Below are 15,478 nucleotides of genomic sequence, written 5' to 3'. Positions count from 1 at the left end.
ATATATAAGGCTCTATATGCATGTTAAGTTAAGAGAGCTAGGAAAGGAAATAAGAAACTAATTAACATGGCTAAGGCACAAAGCTCCTCCTACTTTGTGATCTTGGCACTTTCTATAGCTGTTAATCTGTTATTGGTTTTCCAATTCTGTGTGGATGGAGAGTGGAGACTTACTTGGAGTAAAAGAGCAGCAGAAGAAGCTGAGCGTGTGGCAGCCATTCCTTGCTCAGGCCATGGAACAGCCTATTTGGATGGGTTGGTTCTTGATGGGAAGGAACCAGTTTGTGAGTGTAATTCTTGCTATGAAGGCCCAGATTGCTCTGAGTTTGTAACTGAATGTGCAGCAAATGCTGACAGGTTTCCCCCTATCCGTCGCTCTCATGCCCGAAAGATTTTTATGATACATATATTCATGTTGCTTTTTTTGGCAGTGGAGACCCGTATTTCTTGCAGCCATTTTGGATGCAACATGCAGCCCAAAGTGCAGTTTTAGTAGCAGGGTGGCATCGGATGGGATATAGCTACCCTGATGGTTCTTACATCTCAGCAGAGCTAGAGGGGCACATCCGTGAATTGCATTCCACTGTGGGAAATGCAGTAACTCAAGGAAGATACATTGTGTTTGGTGCTGGCTCAACCCAACTTCTCAATGCTGCAGTTCATGCATTGTCTTCTGATAATTCTTCCAACTCCTCCTCACCTGCAAGTGTTGTAGCTACAATTCCTTATTACAGGGTTCGATTTCTTATTACTTCTGAATTTGGCTTTATAATTCCTTGCAGCTTATAATCAGTTAGTGCCTACAAATAGTCCTGCTAATTGCTTAGAATCCCATATGCATGATTAACTTTTCTAACAAAATTTAATTTTGATGTCCGAAATTTACAGCTTTACAAAACGCAAACGGAATTTTTTCGATCATTGGACTACAGGTTTGAAGGAGACACATCCTCATTTCTTAACATTTCAGAAGCTGGCAAAGTTATTGAGTTTGTAACCTCACCAAACAATCCTGATGGAAAGCTGAATAAGGCAGTTCTTCACGGCCCCAACGCCTCTGCAATTTATGATCGGGTCTATTACTGGCCACATTTTACAGCAATTCCGAATCCAGCTGATGATGATCTTATGCTATTCTCACTTTCCAAACTCACTGGTCATGCTGGTTCTAGATTCGGGTACGTAACAACCACACATTATTGCACTTCTTTGGACTTTTCCAATTGGATATTTTTTTATGGCGGCCGGTTTTCTTTCATGTTGATGTAACACATTATGTAACATTGTATTAATACATGATGTTACCGCACCAAGGGTGTGGCCAAACCTGTTTCAACTAACCAAAGTAAACAAATCAGAGTAGTTAATTTGCGACCGAATCGATATCAACCATTTAATAATACAAGAAATTAAAATGCTTAGTCGATTTAAATTTTATATCACTAACTCTGATATCATGTAAGAGATCGAAGTTCTACCCCAAAATCAATTGGCAATTCGGGAAGTGGCCAAACTCCTTCTATATGCTAAGTTTCTCTTAACTTTTCAATTGTGGGACAATTTCACCTTCACATTCTTTCTTCGATATATTTTCGCTCTATCTCCTACAGAATAAAATTTGAGGAAAAAAAAGAAGAATATGTCATCAACTAGCAGTAGATATCACCCACTTCACTAACTACTATTGTTGGGGCCTTGTGCAGATGGGCAGTGATAAAGAACGAGTCTGTGTACCAAAAAATGACGGAGTATATGAGTTCAAGTAGCATGGGTGTTTCTCGAGATGCTCAGCTAAGAGCTTTGAAGCTTATCAATGTGGTGCTTGAAACTAGAGGCAAGCAAATCTTTGAATTTGGATACCACACCATGAGGAATCGCTGGGAAAGCTTGAGCAAAATCTTGTCTTTGTCAAACCGATTTTCTCTGCAGAAACTTGGACCCCGATACTGCACTTATTTCAAGAAAATTAGAGGACCCTCACCAGGTAATGTCTCCACTAATTCAAGAATATTTTCTTTGTCAATAATTGAGTACAAAATGTCGATTATACCCCCTTTGAGTTAGATAAGTTTAATAATGATTTTTTTTTCCATATAAAAACAAAAGTAGTTTAATAATTCAATCCACTGTTCACATATATTTTCTTTGTCACCATCAACCTTTTCTTTGTCACCATCTGCCTTTTCTCCTTATGCAATTTCTTCCAAGTGGAACTTTGACCGCATGCTTAAGCAAAAAGAATGAAAAACAAAACGTTATTTTCATCCATGCATGATTATGCATGTGGAATATTATGTACATTAGTTCAATAATTCAATTCACTATTCACACACATTGTTTCTGTCCCACAAGCTATATTTTCTATTTATGCAATTTCTTCCATGTGTAACTTTCATCGCATGCCTAAGCAAAATAAGGAAGGAAAAAAAAATTACTTTCATCACACATGCATTGCATTTGTAGGGAAGTAATTTTTACACTCTTATTTTTTTCCCTTATATTCTTTAATTGTTCTTATGTTTTGGTTCTCATTTTGTTCACCCCATTACTATCAGAAAAATTTGTATGAAAACAGAGATAGCACTGTTTTGTTATCTTCGGTCAATCACAGTCTGCCACGTGAAAAAATTATCACATATGACATACCGTGATTGACTAGTTATAGCAAAATAGTGCTGTTCATTTTTCATGTAAGTGTTTCTCCATTACAACAGTACTAAAATAAGAGGGGTAATGCAAATGGACAAAATAGGAGTGTTAATGGTGTCACACTTAATAGACTTAGTCGAGAGAGTACCATACATTAGTTGTGGGAAATAAAAACCCCAAAATGCAGCCCAAATTTCTTCTCATAATAAATGTTATTATATTATATTTTCGAAGTGCGAACCTTCCGTGCCCTAGCTAATTTGTACCAATTTTAATCTCATGGCAGCATATGCGTGGGTGAAGTGTGAGAGGGAAGAGGATACAGATTGCTATGAAGTCCTCAAAGCAGCCAATATTACTGGGCGTAGCGGAAGCATATTTTCAGCTGCAGACCGCTATGTACGTCTCAGCCTCATAAGGAGCCAAGATGACTTTGATATATTGATTCAGCGACTAACCCAGTTGGTCTCAGAAGAAAGACAGCAGCAAAACCATGCAAACAATTTCTTGCAGCTCAAGAAGCCTCTGATGAGCACCCTAAGAAGGGGTCTTGTCTATTAACAATTATCACGTTCACAGTCTATCAAATGAATAAGAAAATTCCACCACATATGTACATATTATTAAATTGAATAATTATCAACTTTTTACGTACACTCATCGTCAGTTTTTCTCTTTTTAACATTCTATAAAATCGAATAAATTGTGGAGTTCATATGTTATTTGGTATTTGTAGTCTAAGTGATTGTGGTTCTGAGATGCATCATGAATACTTCACCCTGTGGAAGGTGTTTGAGCAAATTTCCACATGGGAAATATTCGCGGGTTGATTCTTCACTATTCGAACTTCCTTCTCTCTCTCTCTCTCTCATCTTCCTCGATCTTTGTGAAAAAACGAGAGTAAATAGACCACACCCGTGGAGTTTTGTCTATTAATAATTATCACCTTTACATTCTATCAAATTAAATAAGAAAATGCCATCATAGATTTGCATATGTACAGGAATCCTTGGTATGGAGGACAGTAATTGTGGTTCTGAGTTCCATCATGAATACTTTAATAAACATATTTGTCCAAACTACTATCCTTTGATTAAAGAATGCAAAATACATACGAAAAAGAAGGAAGCAAATGGAAATTCAATTCACAATCTTGTCCATTTTGCTCTGTGGGAGGCATGAAGCTTCTCTTATTCGTGTTCTTCTCGTCAAACAGTGTCATTTAGGAATATTTTTTTATATGTATGTAAATATGTAAGGTTAAATTATATGTTTTGTAAGACATGTAATCAAAATTTAAGAGTGCTACTACCTCTAATACCATGTGGTATTTGAGAATTTTATGATATGTATTATTCGCCTTTGGAGGTAAACATATAAGATTTATATCCGACTCATATAGACTCTTTCTTCCTTAGGAAAATTGGTTCTTCTTCGAGTAATGAAATTTCAATTATCGAAAAAAGATATCACATGTTGGTTTTTGTAAGGCATTGCAAACATGTTTGAGTTGAAATTAGTCCCACATTAGAAAACTAGAGTTCCTTGAAGGTCTTTATAAGACTTACTCTTGGAAATAGAATAGTTAGGATTGGGCTATGCAAGTGGCCCAATTGAGTGGCTTGTGAGTTCGCCAGTTGAACTACAAGCACTACGTAGGGGCACATTGCAATCTGCAAGCCTCTATCTGAAAACCAATCAATTTTTATTTTACTATCTTATTTAATTTCGTAATTTTATTTACTACGTAGGGGCACATTGCAATCTGCAAGGCTCAGGGCATGGAAGAGCCTACTTGGATGGGCTAGTTCTTGACGGGAAGGAACCTGTTTGTGAATGCAATTTGTGGGAGCATATATTTTCGTCTCCAATCAGGGCACGCCACGTGGAAAAGAAGATTATCTTTTAAATTAATTAATTAAACCAGTTTATCTGGCTAATTAATTAATTGGGATAAATATCTTAATTAATATGATATTATCTTTATTTAAAGAGATAATATCATTAATTAAGATATTATCCTAATAAAGAGAAGATAATATCATTTAATTCAGATATTATCTTCTTAAGAGATAATATATTTAATTCGGATATTATCAAAGCCGACTCGATCCCTACGAAACCCTAGCCCCGAGGCTCCTATAAATAGACGACCTCATTCATCATTCAAGGTACTTCAGAAAACCTACTCCTTATACCCGAGAAAAATATCCGAAGCTCTCTCTCCCTGCCACTCTCCATATTTTCTCCACACGGCTCCGACCACCTGGTTTACACCCTACATAAAACTCCGTACCCTTTGCTTAGTTATTGTTTTCCTACAAACACTCGAACTAACTTAGGCATCGGAGGGCCTTTGGCCAACACCCCCGGGTGTGGTCTATTTACTCCACTCTTTTTTACAGGAATCGAGGAAGAGAGAGAAGGAAAATTGAAGGTTGAAGGATCTAGAAGCGAATATTCTCCCGTGAGATTATTTGCACAAACACAATTCTTGCTATGGAGGCCCTGACTGCTCTGAGTTCTCAACTGCTTGTGCAGCAAATGCTGATAGGTACTCTCTCTCTCTCTCTCTCTCTCTCTCTCTCTCTCTCTCTCTCTCTCTCTCTCTCTCTCGCAAAGGCTTGCTCACTGGAAAATGATAGTTAGCTTTGGATTGAACTAGAGGGGGGCTGGCTTTTTAGATCTGTGATTTATATTTCTTTTGACACATCCAAAGACCCAAAAGTCAAAAAATCCTCTCTCCGATAAACCCCGGTCGCTTTATTCCAGGGAGCAAATTGAAGCCTCTGTTAGTATCCGATCAGTCGCCTGTTTTTATTTTGAAAAACCTCCAACATTAATCATGCCAAGACTTCCAATCCATATCACCAATTAATAGAAAGGGAAAAATAGAAAGGCAACAAGAGGGAATTTGAAATTTTTTTAAAATAAAATTTGTTTTACGTACATTCTAGGACTTTGGTTTCTCACATGTGAAGGAGACTGTATCTACTATATATAAATGTGAATGCCATGGTCCAACATAGATCCAACAAAATGAAAGGCAAGGGATTTAAGGACCCGCCCCGAATTTTCTCAAAACCCGGGACGAACCTTTTGGAATTCCTGACATCACTCCGATGCCAGGCCCACTTACTAAAAACCGAGACTTCCTGCCGAAATTTCGGCAGAGTCTCCCCTATAATTTGGATATTTCCCAAAATTTCAACCTGCATAAAAACGCATTTAATATTCCCAACTGGCAGCATGCACAAAATAATTTCATGCAATTCACACAAATGGCCTTCGGCCTTCCAATAATTCTTAACTAACTACCAAACAATTCAAATACAAATTATGACTAATATTTAGTCTGCGGCTGCACCTAATAACCTTAGGCTGCCTACGTACCCTCCTTGAGGGATCAAGCCACACGTAGTTCTTCTCTAAAACCCAATTCCACACTTGGGCGATACCTTATTTCATTTCTCTGGATTTCATATAACCTCCCCATACGCAGGTACAACCAATGCCACGTATGGGGCCTGTCAACACGCCGGATAACCTACGCCACGTGCGACCATGCCATACTATCACATAACTCCCCATACGCCGGTACAACCAACGCCACGTATGGGGCCTGTCCCAACGCCGGATAACCTACGCCACGCGGGACCTCAACATCATATCACAAATCTCCACATACGCCGGTACAACCAACGCCACGTATGGGGTCTGTCGACACGCCGGATAACCTACGCCACGTGCGACCTCAACACATTATTACATAGCTCCCCATACGCCGGTACAACCAATGCCACGTATGGGGTCTGTCTCAACGCCGGATAACCTACGCCACGTGAGACCTGAACATCATATTACATAGCTCCCCATACGCCGGTACAACCAACGCCACGTATGGGGTCTGTCTCAACGCCGGATAACCTACGCCACGTGAGACCTGAACATCATATTACATAGCTCCCCATAAGCCGGTACAACCAACGCCACGTATGGGGTCTGTCCCAACGCCGGATAACCTATGCCACGTGGGACCTAACTTTCACTTGGTGGTACTTGTAGTGAATCCAACGTCCGAGGAGGTACCTACGGTAGTGCGTATAGCACTCCAAACTGACATTCTAGACTCTGTTGTACCCTTGTACAACCATATATAATTATATAAATAATTCTAATATTGTGTGACCCTCCACAATAGTCTAGCTCCCGATAATTCCCCCTGGAAGGGTGAGATTACTCCGGGAGACTCACGGTCAACCAAGGGTCAAACTACTCTAACCCTGGTCAAACAGACCTGCGGAACCCACGACCTCCAATTTCCGATCCGAAGGTCCCTATGGGTTCTACCAGGTACAGGACACTTGTCCTGCCAGTTTGGTTCAGATCAGACGGTCGGATTTCTCACGATCGCATGATCTGACGGTTAATATAAAATATAAACTTTAAATTATTATTCGGAACATCTGGGGTTCCGATTCACGATTCGTGAATTCCTACACGATCCTAGAAATACCTAGATTAACATATATTAAATTTGGGACCATCCGACGGTCCCAACCTATCGAACCCGGATAACGCATAATATGCGATTATCCGTTCGATAGTCAAACGACGTCCGAATTGAGATCCGCGAAATCCTACGCACTCGTGACAACCTAAGGATCTCATCGGAACACAGTGCTACTTTTTCTACAATGCCCACGTGCCGCCGCACGCGCCGGCAGCGCGTGGGTGCCCAAAGCGATAATCTCAAAACCACGGCTCCAAACTCCTACCCTAGGTATAACACCCTATTTGGAGCCACTTTTGTTCTTGGACCTACTCCAAAAAGTGGCCGGAAATGGCCGATCACGGCGGCCGAAGTTCGGCCGATTTTCAATTCGAAAATCGAATTGCCTACGCTACGAATCAATCTAATCCTACCCAACAGGCAGCTAGAGCATGAAAAATAGGTGAGAAACCATACCTTGCTCGTCGGATTTGGTGGCCGGAGGAGGGAGATCGACGGCGGCGAAGATCGGACGACGCCGGCCGCTTCTCCTCCATTTTCCGGCGAAACCACGGCGGCTGGAGGCGGGAGACGGCTGGGGCTGGAAGAGGACGACGCCCCGGTCATTTTGGTACCGGCCCCGTCCACAGCCGTGGCCGGTGGCCGGAGTTGCGAGGAGAGAGAGAGGGAGAGCTGACGGGAGAGAGGGAGAGGTCGCGGGAGAGAGAGAGAGAGAGAGAGAGAGAGAGAGAGAGAGAGAGAGAGAGAGAGAGAGAGAGAGAGAACCAGATTTTTATAAAAAATCCCATTTCGAAATATTTACGATTGTGCCACTGGGCTTCTTTTGACCATATCTCTCTCGTTACAACTCCGATTCGAGTCCACTACGTGTCTGTGAACTCGTCTCAATACGACCTATCCAAAAATATAAGTCACGGTCCCAAAATCTCTCCGGTTAAAAATATGACTAAAATACCCTTAAATAATTAAATAATTAAATGAGAGTAAAATTTGGGGAAATTTGGGGTCGGGGTGTTACAAGGGATATTTTTCTTTTGGAACCATATATATCAAGTTTTCTAAATGCTGCTGTTAATGTATATATAATGATGACAAGACTGGCTGTGGCCTCGCCCATATCACATTTTCCGGCTTGGTTTAGTCCGGTTCACCGATTTAATATTGGTCCAAATGCCTACTCTTGTAAATTACATTGTCTCATGCATATATGATATATATATATATATATATATTTTATATGCCATCGTTGGAAATGCAGTGACTCAAGGAAGATACATTACTTTTGGTGCTGGCTCAACCCAACTTCTCAATGCTGCAGTTCATGCACTCTCTTCCGATAATTCAAGCTCCTCCTCGTCGCCTGCAAGTGTTGTAGCTTCAATTCCTTATTATAATGTGAGATCCTATAGCTTACTGCGTATTTATTTTAAGTGCAAAGCATAAACAAACTTGTATCATCTCTATATTGGTATATATAATATTAACATGTGTGAATGTGTGGACCTACTTATGTGGGTCACATTCGTTTATATAAAATTATCAGTTGAAATGGTTGTACTATTTTACGTTTACAAATTTTCCGACTGATATATGCGATTTTGATGTTGGATTTTTGCAGCTTCACCAATTGCAAACAGAGCTTTTTCGATCAACGAACTATGTGTTTCAAGGAGATGCATTTGTTTGCAGAACATCTCAGATGCTACTACTATTGTTATTGAGTTTGTTACCTCTCCAAACAATCCTGATGGGTAGCTGAATAAAGCAATTTTTCAAGGTCCAAATGCCAAAGCAATCTATGATCGTGTGTATTATTGGCCACATTTTACAGAAATTCCTGCTCCAGCGGATGATGAACTCATGATATTTTTAATTTCTAAGTTCACTGGCCATGCCGGCAGTGTTGATGTCTAAACCCTTTGAGCTGAAAGCATTTGAGCTGAAAGCATTTGGGCTGAATGCATTGGAGCTGAATGCCTTTGGAGCAGAAGTTACTCAGTCGTTTTATGTTACAGTCTATGAACTTTAGTTTCTTTTAAATTTTTTCTTTTCTGTCTTAATGTAATTTGAGCCCTTGGATCATAGTCCAAGTGATCTCTTAGCTAGTCTAGGATCTAAGCATTGGATTATGACAAATGGATTCATCTCATAGGATGCTAGAATCAAAGGCTAGGATTGAATATGCTTTGTAAATCTGTTAGAGAATTAGATTCTCTCTCACACACACTTACATACATGTAGAGTGCAATACAATTGAAATCAGATCAGAAAGTTACAAAAGCAGCAACGTTCTCTCTCACATTTTCTCTGTGTTTTCTCTTTTCTTCTCTAAACCACCTTACAAAACTGCAAAATACAATGAACTCTAACATGGCCTCAGAGCCAGGTTTGATCATTTGAGCTGGGAGTAAATCTGTGAACAAGGAGAAGGAATTGATTTTTGAGCTGTTTCTGAGCTTCCTTCGATTGTGCAGCTGAGTTTTTTTTCTTGAATCCAATGTCTCACATGGCAGGATCTAGCACCTCTGAGCTTCGCCCACTAGTGTTCAATGGAGAAAACTATGAATTCTGGAGCATTCGGATGAAAACAATACTGAAATCTCATGGACTATGGGATCTGGTTGAACATGGCTGCAATGATCCAGATTCAAAGAAAGAAAAAGAGACAGAAGAGACCAAGGATGCTGAGAAGTCTACTATGGCTCAGCTTCTGATGAAGGATGCTCGAGCACTTGGATTAATCCAAAGTGCTGTCTCAGATCAACTCTTCCCCAGAATAGTGAATGAGGAGACCTCAAAGGGAGCTTGGGACATTCTGAAGCTGGAATTCAGAGGAGATAAGCAGGTACGAAATGTAAAACTGCAAGGATTGCGTAGGGAGTTTGAATATACTCGCATGAAAGACAGTGAATCTCTATCTGTGTATCTTGCTAGATTGTTTGATATCTTGAATCACATGAAAAGTTATGGAGAGGAATTATCCAGGGAGAGGGTTGTGCAGAAACTGCTGTTTAGTCTGCCTAAATCCTATGATCCTATTTGTTCTGTTATTGAACATTCTAAGGATCTAGAAATTTTGGAAGTGCAAGAGGTGGTTGCCTCCTTGAAGAGCTTTGAGCTCAGATTGGATCGCCATACTGAAAATTCTACAGAAAGGGCATTTGCTAGCCTGAATATTGAGGAGAAGAATCCGAAGAGTGGCAGTTTTTCTGGAGACCAAAAATCTCAGAAAAACTGGAAAACTAGTGATGGTAACAAAATAGCCTGTAAACATTGTGATAAGCTGCATTATGGCAAGTGCTGGTTTGAAGGCAAGCCTAAATGTCATGGATGTGGAAAATTTGGGCATATGATCCGAGAGTGCAATGGAAATAAAAATGCACATAAGGTGAACTATGCAAATCAGATGGAGGAAACAGGTGCCTTGTTCTACATGTGCAATGCTGCAACAGATGTGAAAAAGAATCACTCATGGTATATTGATAGTGGCTGTAGTAACCACATGACAGGAAATGAGGGGCTCTTAGTGGATATTCAAAGGAATTTGAATTCTAAAGTCAAGATGGGAACTGGAGAGGTAGTTCCAGTGGCAGGAAAAGGAACTCTGGTGATCAAAACCAAACTGGGAAAGAAGCACATACAAGAAGTAATGCTTGTACCTGGTCTGGAAGAAAATCTACTTAGTGTTGGGCAAATGATGGAGCATGGTTATTATCTTGTGTTTGGAGAGAATATGGTGAATGTATATGATGATCAGTCACTAGGAAATTTGATTGTGAGGGTTCAAATGACCAATAACAGATGTTTTCCACTTACAATGATGCCTGCAAGTGAGTTGGTTTTAAAAGCAAGTGTTTCTCACTGCCTGCAGACATGGCATAAAAGGCTAGGACACTTAAATGAGAGAAGTTTGAAACTGCTTGAAAATCAGGGCATGGTTCATGGCCTGCCTCATTTGGAGCAAGTCTCTGTGGTTTGTGAAGGCTGCATGTTAGGAAAGCAGCACAGAGATTCTTTCCCTTTGGAATCTACTTGGAGAGCATCACATCCTTTGGAATTGGTCCACACAGATATCTGTGGACCAATGAAAACAGACTCAATATCAGGAAATAAATACTTCCTGCTATTCACTGATGACTGCACTAGAATGTCATGGGTGTATTTTATTAGAAACAAGTCAAGTGCATTGGAGTGTTTTAGAAAATTCAAAGCCATGACAGAGCTGCAGAGTGGGTATAAGATAAAAGGCTTGAGAAGTGACAGGGGTGGGGAATTTCTGTCAAATGAATTCAACAGTTTCTGTGCAGAGGTTGGCATTCAAAGGCAATTAACAGTGGCATACTCTCCTCAGCAGAATGGAGTAGCAGAGAGAAAGAATAGGACAGTAGTTGAAATGGCAAAGTCCATGCTGCATGAAAAGAGTATTCCCTATGAATTTTGGGCAGAGGCTGTAAACACTGCAGTTTATCTATTAAATAGATGTCCTACTAAGGCTCTAACCAAAGTAACACCTTTTGAAGCCTACACTGGGAGAAAACCAGGAATTGCTCACTTAAAGATCTTTGGATCACCCTGTCATGTGCTAATTCCTTCAGCACTAAGGCACAAACTTGAGGAGAACAGTCACAAATGTATTCTTGTAGGCTATGGCCTGTGTGAAAAAGGTTACAGGATATTTGATCCAAGCTCTAGGAAGATAATTCTGTCCAGAGATGTGCACTTTGATGAGGATGGTTTATGGAAGTGGGAAAATGAACAAAAGGGAGAAATAACAGTTTCTATGCCTGCAGAAAATCAGAACTGTGAACCAAGTCTAGACTTGGACACACCACTGCAAATGGATGCAGGAACCACAGTGCAAGATGAACCAAGTCAAGACTTGGATGCATCAACTCAAATGAGTGAAAACACTATCCTGCAAGAGGAGAGAATAAGTGGAAGCTCACAAGCCATTGACCACACACCAAAGAAATGGAGAAGTGTAAATGAAATCATGGCTCAGTGCAACATTTGCATTGTTGAACCTGAGAGCTTTGAAGATGCAAACCTTGATGAGTCATGGAGAAATGCAATGAAGGCTGAACTGGAGATGATTGAAAAAAATAACACATGGACACTAGTGGACAGACCATTTGGTAAACCAATCATTGGTGTCAAATGGGTCTACAAGACGAAACTTAATCTTGATGGATCTGTGCAGAAGAACAAGGCCAGATTAGTGGCAAAGGGCTACTCACAGAAACCTGGAATAGACTACAATGAAACATTTGCTCCTGTAGCAAGGTTGGACACCATTAGGACCTTGATTGCTCTTGCTGCACAGAAGGAATGGAATTTGTACCAATTGGATGTCAAGTCTGCATTTCTAAATGGAGTGTTAAAAGAAGAAGTTTATGTGGAGCAGCCACAAGGGTTTGTTAAAGACAATGAAGAAATCAGGGTGTACAAGCTGAACAAAGCTCTGTATGGACTAAAACAGTCTCCAAGAGCCTGGTATGATGAGATAGATTCGTATTTCAACAGGGCAGGATTCAAGAAAAGTCCTAGTGAGGCAACACTGTATGTCAAAACAAGTGACACTTCAGGTATTCTTATTGTTTCACTTTATGTGGATGATATTGTTTATACTGGAAGTTGTGTGAAATTGCTTGAAGAATTCAAAAATGACATGATGAAGCACTATGAGATGACTGATCTCGGCCTGCTCTATCATTTCCTTGGCATGGGAGTTGTGCAGACCAATAAGCACACATTTCTTCATCAGAAGAAATATGCAATGAAAGTAATTGAGAAGTTTGGTCTAAAGGACTGCAAATCTGTGGTGACTCCACTAGTTGCAAGTGAGAGGCTGTGCAAGGAAGATGGGAGTGAGGCAGCAAATGAGAATGAGTATAGACAGATTGTTGGTAGTCTGCTCTACTTGACAGCTACAAGACCAGACATAATGTTTGCTTCTAGCTTGCTTGCTAGGTTCATGCATAATCCTACTAAAAAACACATGGGAACAGCCAAGAGGGTATTGAGATACATCCAAGGCACACTGGATTTTGGAATTGAGTTCATAAAAGGGAAGTCAGCCACTTTGATAGGGTATTGTGACAGTGACTGGGCAGGAAGTGAAGATGATAGAAGAAGCACCTCAGGCTATGCATTTACACTAGGATCTGGTATGTTCTCATGGGCATCCATTAAGCAAAATACAGTAGCTTTGTCTACTGCAGAGGCAGAATACGTCAGTGCTGCTGAAGCAACATCACAGGCTAAGTGGCTAAGGTTTGTTCTTGAAGACTTTGGTGAAGAGCAAGTGGAAGGTACACCAATCTTGTGTGATAACACCTCGGCCATAGCAATGGCTAAGAATCCAGTTTTCCACCAGAAAACCAGACATATCAGTAGAAAGTTTCACTTCATTCGTGAAGCTATTCAAGCAAAGGAGATTGAACTAATCTACTGCAAAACAGAAGATCAGATTGCTGACATTCTAACCAAAGCTTTGTCCAAGGATCGCTTTGTGTATCTAAGAGACTTACTTGGTGTGAAATCAGCTAAAGGGTTAGAAGGGAGTGTTGATGTCTAAACCCTTTGAGCTGAAAGCATTTGAGCTGAAAGCATTTGGGCTGAATGCATTGGAGCTGAATGCCTTTGGAGCAGAAGTTACTCAGTCGTTTTATGTTACAGTCTATGAACTTTAGTTTCTTTTAAATTTTTTCTTTTCTGTCTTAATGTAATTTGAGCCCTTGGATCATAGTCCAAGTGATCTCTTAGCTAGTCTAGGATCTAAGCATTGGATTATGACAAATGGATTCATCTCATGGGATGCTAGAATCAAAGGCTAGGATTGAATATGCTTTGTAAATCTGTTAGAGAATTAGATTCTCTCTCACACACACTTACATACATGTAGAGTGCAATACAATTGAAATCAGATCAGAAAGTTACAAAAGCAGCAACGTTCTCTCTCACATTTTCTCTGTGTTTTCTCTTTTCTTCTCTAAACCACCTTACAAAACTGCAAAATACAATGAACTCTAACAGGCAGTAGATTCGGGTAAAAACCTAATTAACTATAATTTTCCATTTTCTTGCAAACCTTTGTTTTTTTGTTTTGTTTTTTTTTTAAAATTTAAAAAAAAAGAAGTTTTACGAATCCTTTAAAGTTAAAAACAAGGAAAAATTATTTACAGTTGAAACCAAGAAAAATTCTCTTTGGTAGTTTTAATATTAAACCCTTATATCAACGTTGTGCCTTGTGCAGGTGGGCAGTGGTGAAGGATGAGTCTGTGTACAAAAGAATGAGTGAATATATAGAGTTAAGTAGCTTAGGTGTTTCTCGGGAAGCTCAGCTGAGAGCTTCGAAGCTTCTGAATGTAGTTCTTGAAACTGGAGGCAAGGAAATCTTTGAATTCGGATACAACAAATTGAAGTACCGCTGGGAAAAATTGAGCAACACTTTGGCTCTGTCAAACCGATTTTCTCTACAGAAAATTGCACCCCAATACTGCACTTATTTCAATAAAACCAGATGACCTTCACCAGGTATAACGTCCTCAATCACTCTTATTCCAAGGTTGGAAGAGGTCCCAAGTTTGATTCCATTCTGACGTAGTTTATTCTCATGGTAGGTTATGTGTGGTTGAAATGCGAGAGGGAAGAAGATAAAGATTGCTATGCAGTCCCCCAAGACGAAGCCAATGTTTATGGGACTAGAGGTAGCTTGTTTGGTGCTGACGATCGACATGTACGTCTCACTCTGTTAAGGAGCTAAGATGATTTTGATATATTGCTTCACCGGCTCAACCAATTAGTCTTGAAAGAAAGCGAACCCCAAAAGTTATTTGTCAAAGATTTGATGACAAATTAATCACCTGTTGGTCTCAAAAGAAAGACACCAGCAAAACCATGCAAACAGTTTGCCTCTGATGAGCCCCTTAAGAAGCGGACTTGTCTATTAATACTTCAATAAATTGTGGTTCTGACATGGATCATGAATACTTCAACAAACATATTTTGTCCAAACTTAGAGAATGCAAAATATGTATAAAAAAGAAGAAAACGAATAGAAATTCAAGTCACAATCTTGTCCATTTTGCTCTATGGGAGGCATGAAATTTATCTTATTCGTGTTCTTTCGTCAGACAATGTCATTTAGGATTTTTTTAATATGTATTATTCTCTTTACGGAGAAAAAAAATTTAAGATTAAATTGTGTGTTGTACAAGAAAAAGTAGTTCTAGTAAATGAAATTTAGGTTTTGGCTAATTCATTTCATAGTTATTTTGGTCAGTTTCAACCTCATACTTGTAATCGTGCGACTCAT

General features: G+C 39.8%; 1 protein-coding gene and 1 pseudogene across 1 annotated transcript; both read left to right on the top strand.

Annotated features, from left to right (window-relative positions):
* LOC18768710 (tryptophan aminotransferase-related protein 4) lies at positions 1 to 3,485 on the top strand. Its single transcript, XM_007200951.2, has 5 exons — positions 1 to 356; positions 431 to 734; positions 888 to 1,177; positions 1,703 to 1,983; positions 2,935 to 3,485. The coding sequence occupies exons 1-5, from the start codon at positions 67 to 69 to the stop codon at positions 3,207 to 3,209; spliced, it is 1,440 nt and encodes a 479-aa protein (XP_007201013.1). The 5' UTR covers positions 1 to 66; the 3' UTR covers positions 3,210 to 3,485.
* On the top strand, positions 8,332 to 15,093 carry LOC18766409 (annotated as a pseudogene).

Source organism: Prunus persica, chromosome G8 (assembly GCF_000346465.2).
Source record: "Prunus persica cultivar Lovell chromosome G8, Prunus_persica_NCBIv2, whole genome shotgun sequence".
NCBI lineage: Eukaryota > Viridiplantae > Streptophyta > Magnoliopsida > Rosales > Rosaceae > Prunus > Prunus persica.
Note: the sequence above shows the minus strand (reverse complement) of the source record. Positions and strands in the feature narration are given on the sequence as shown.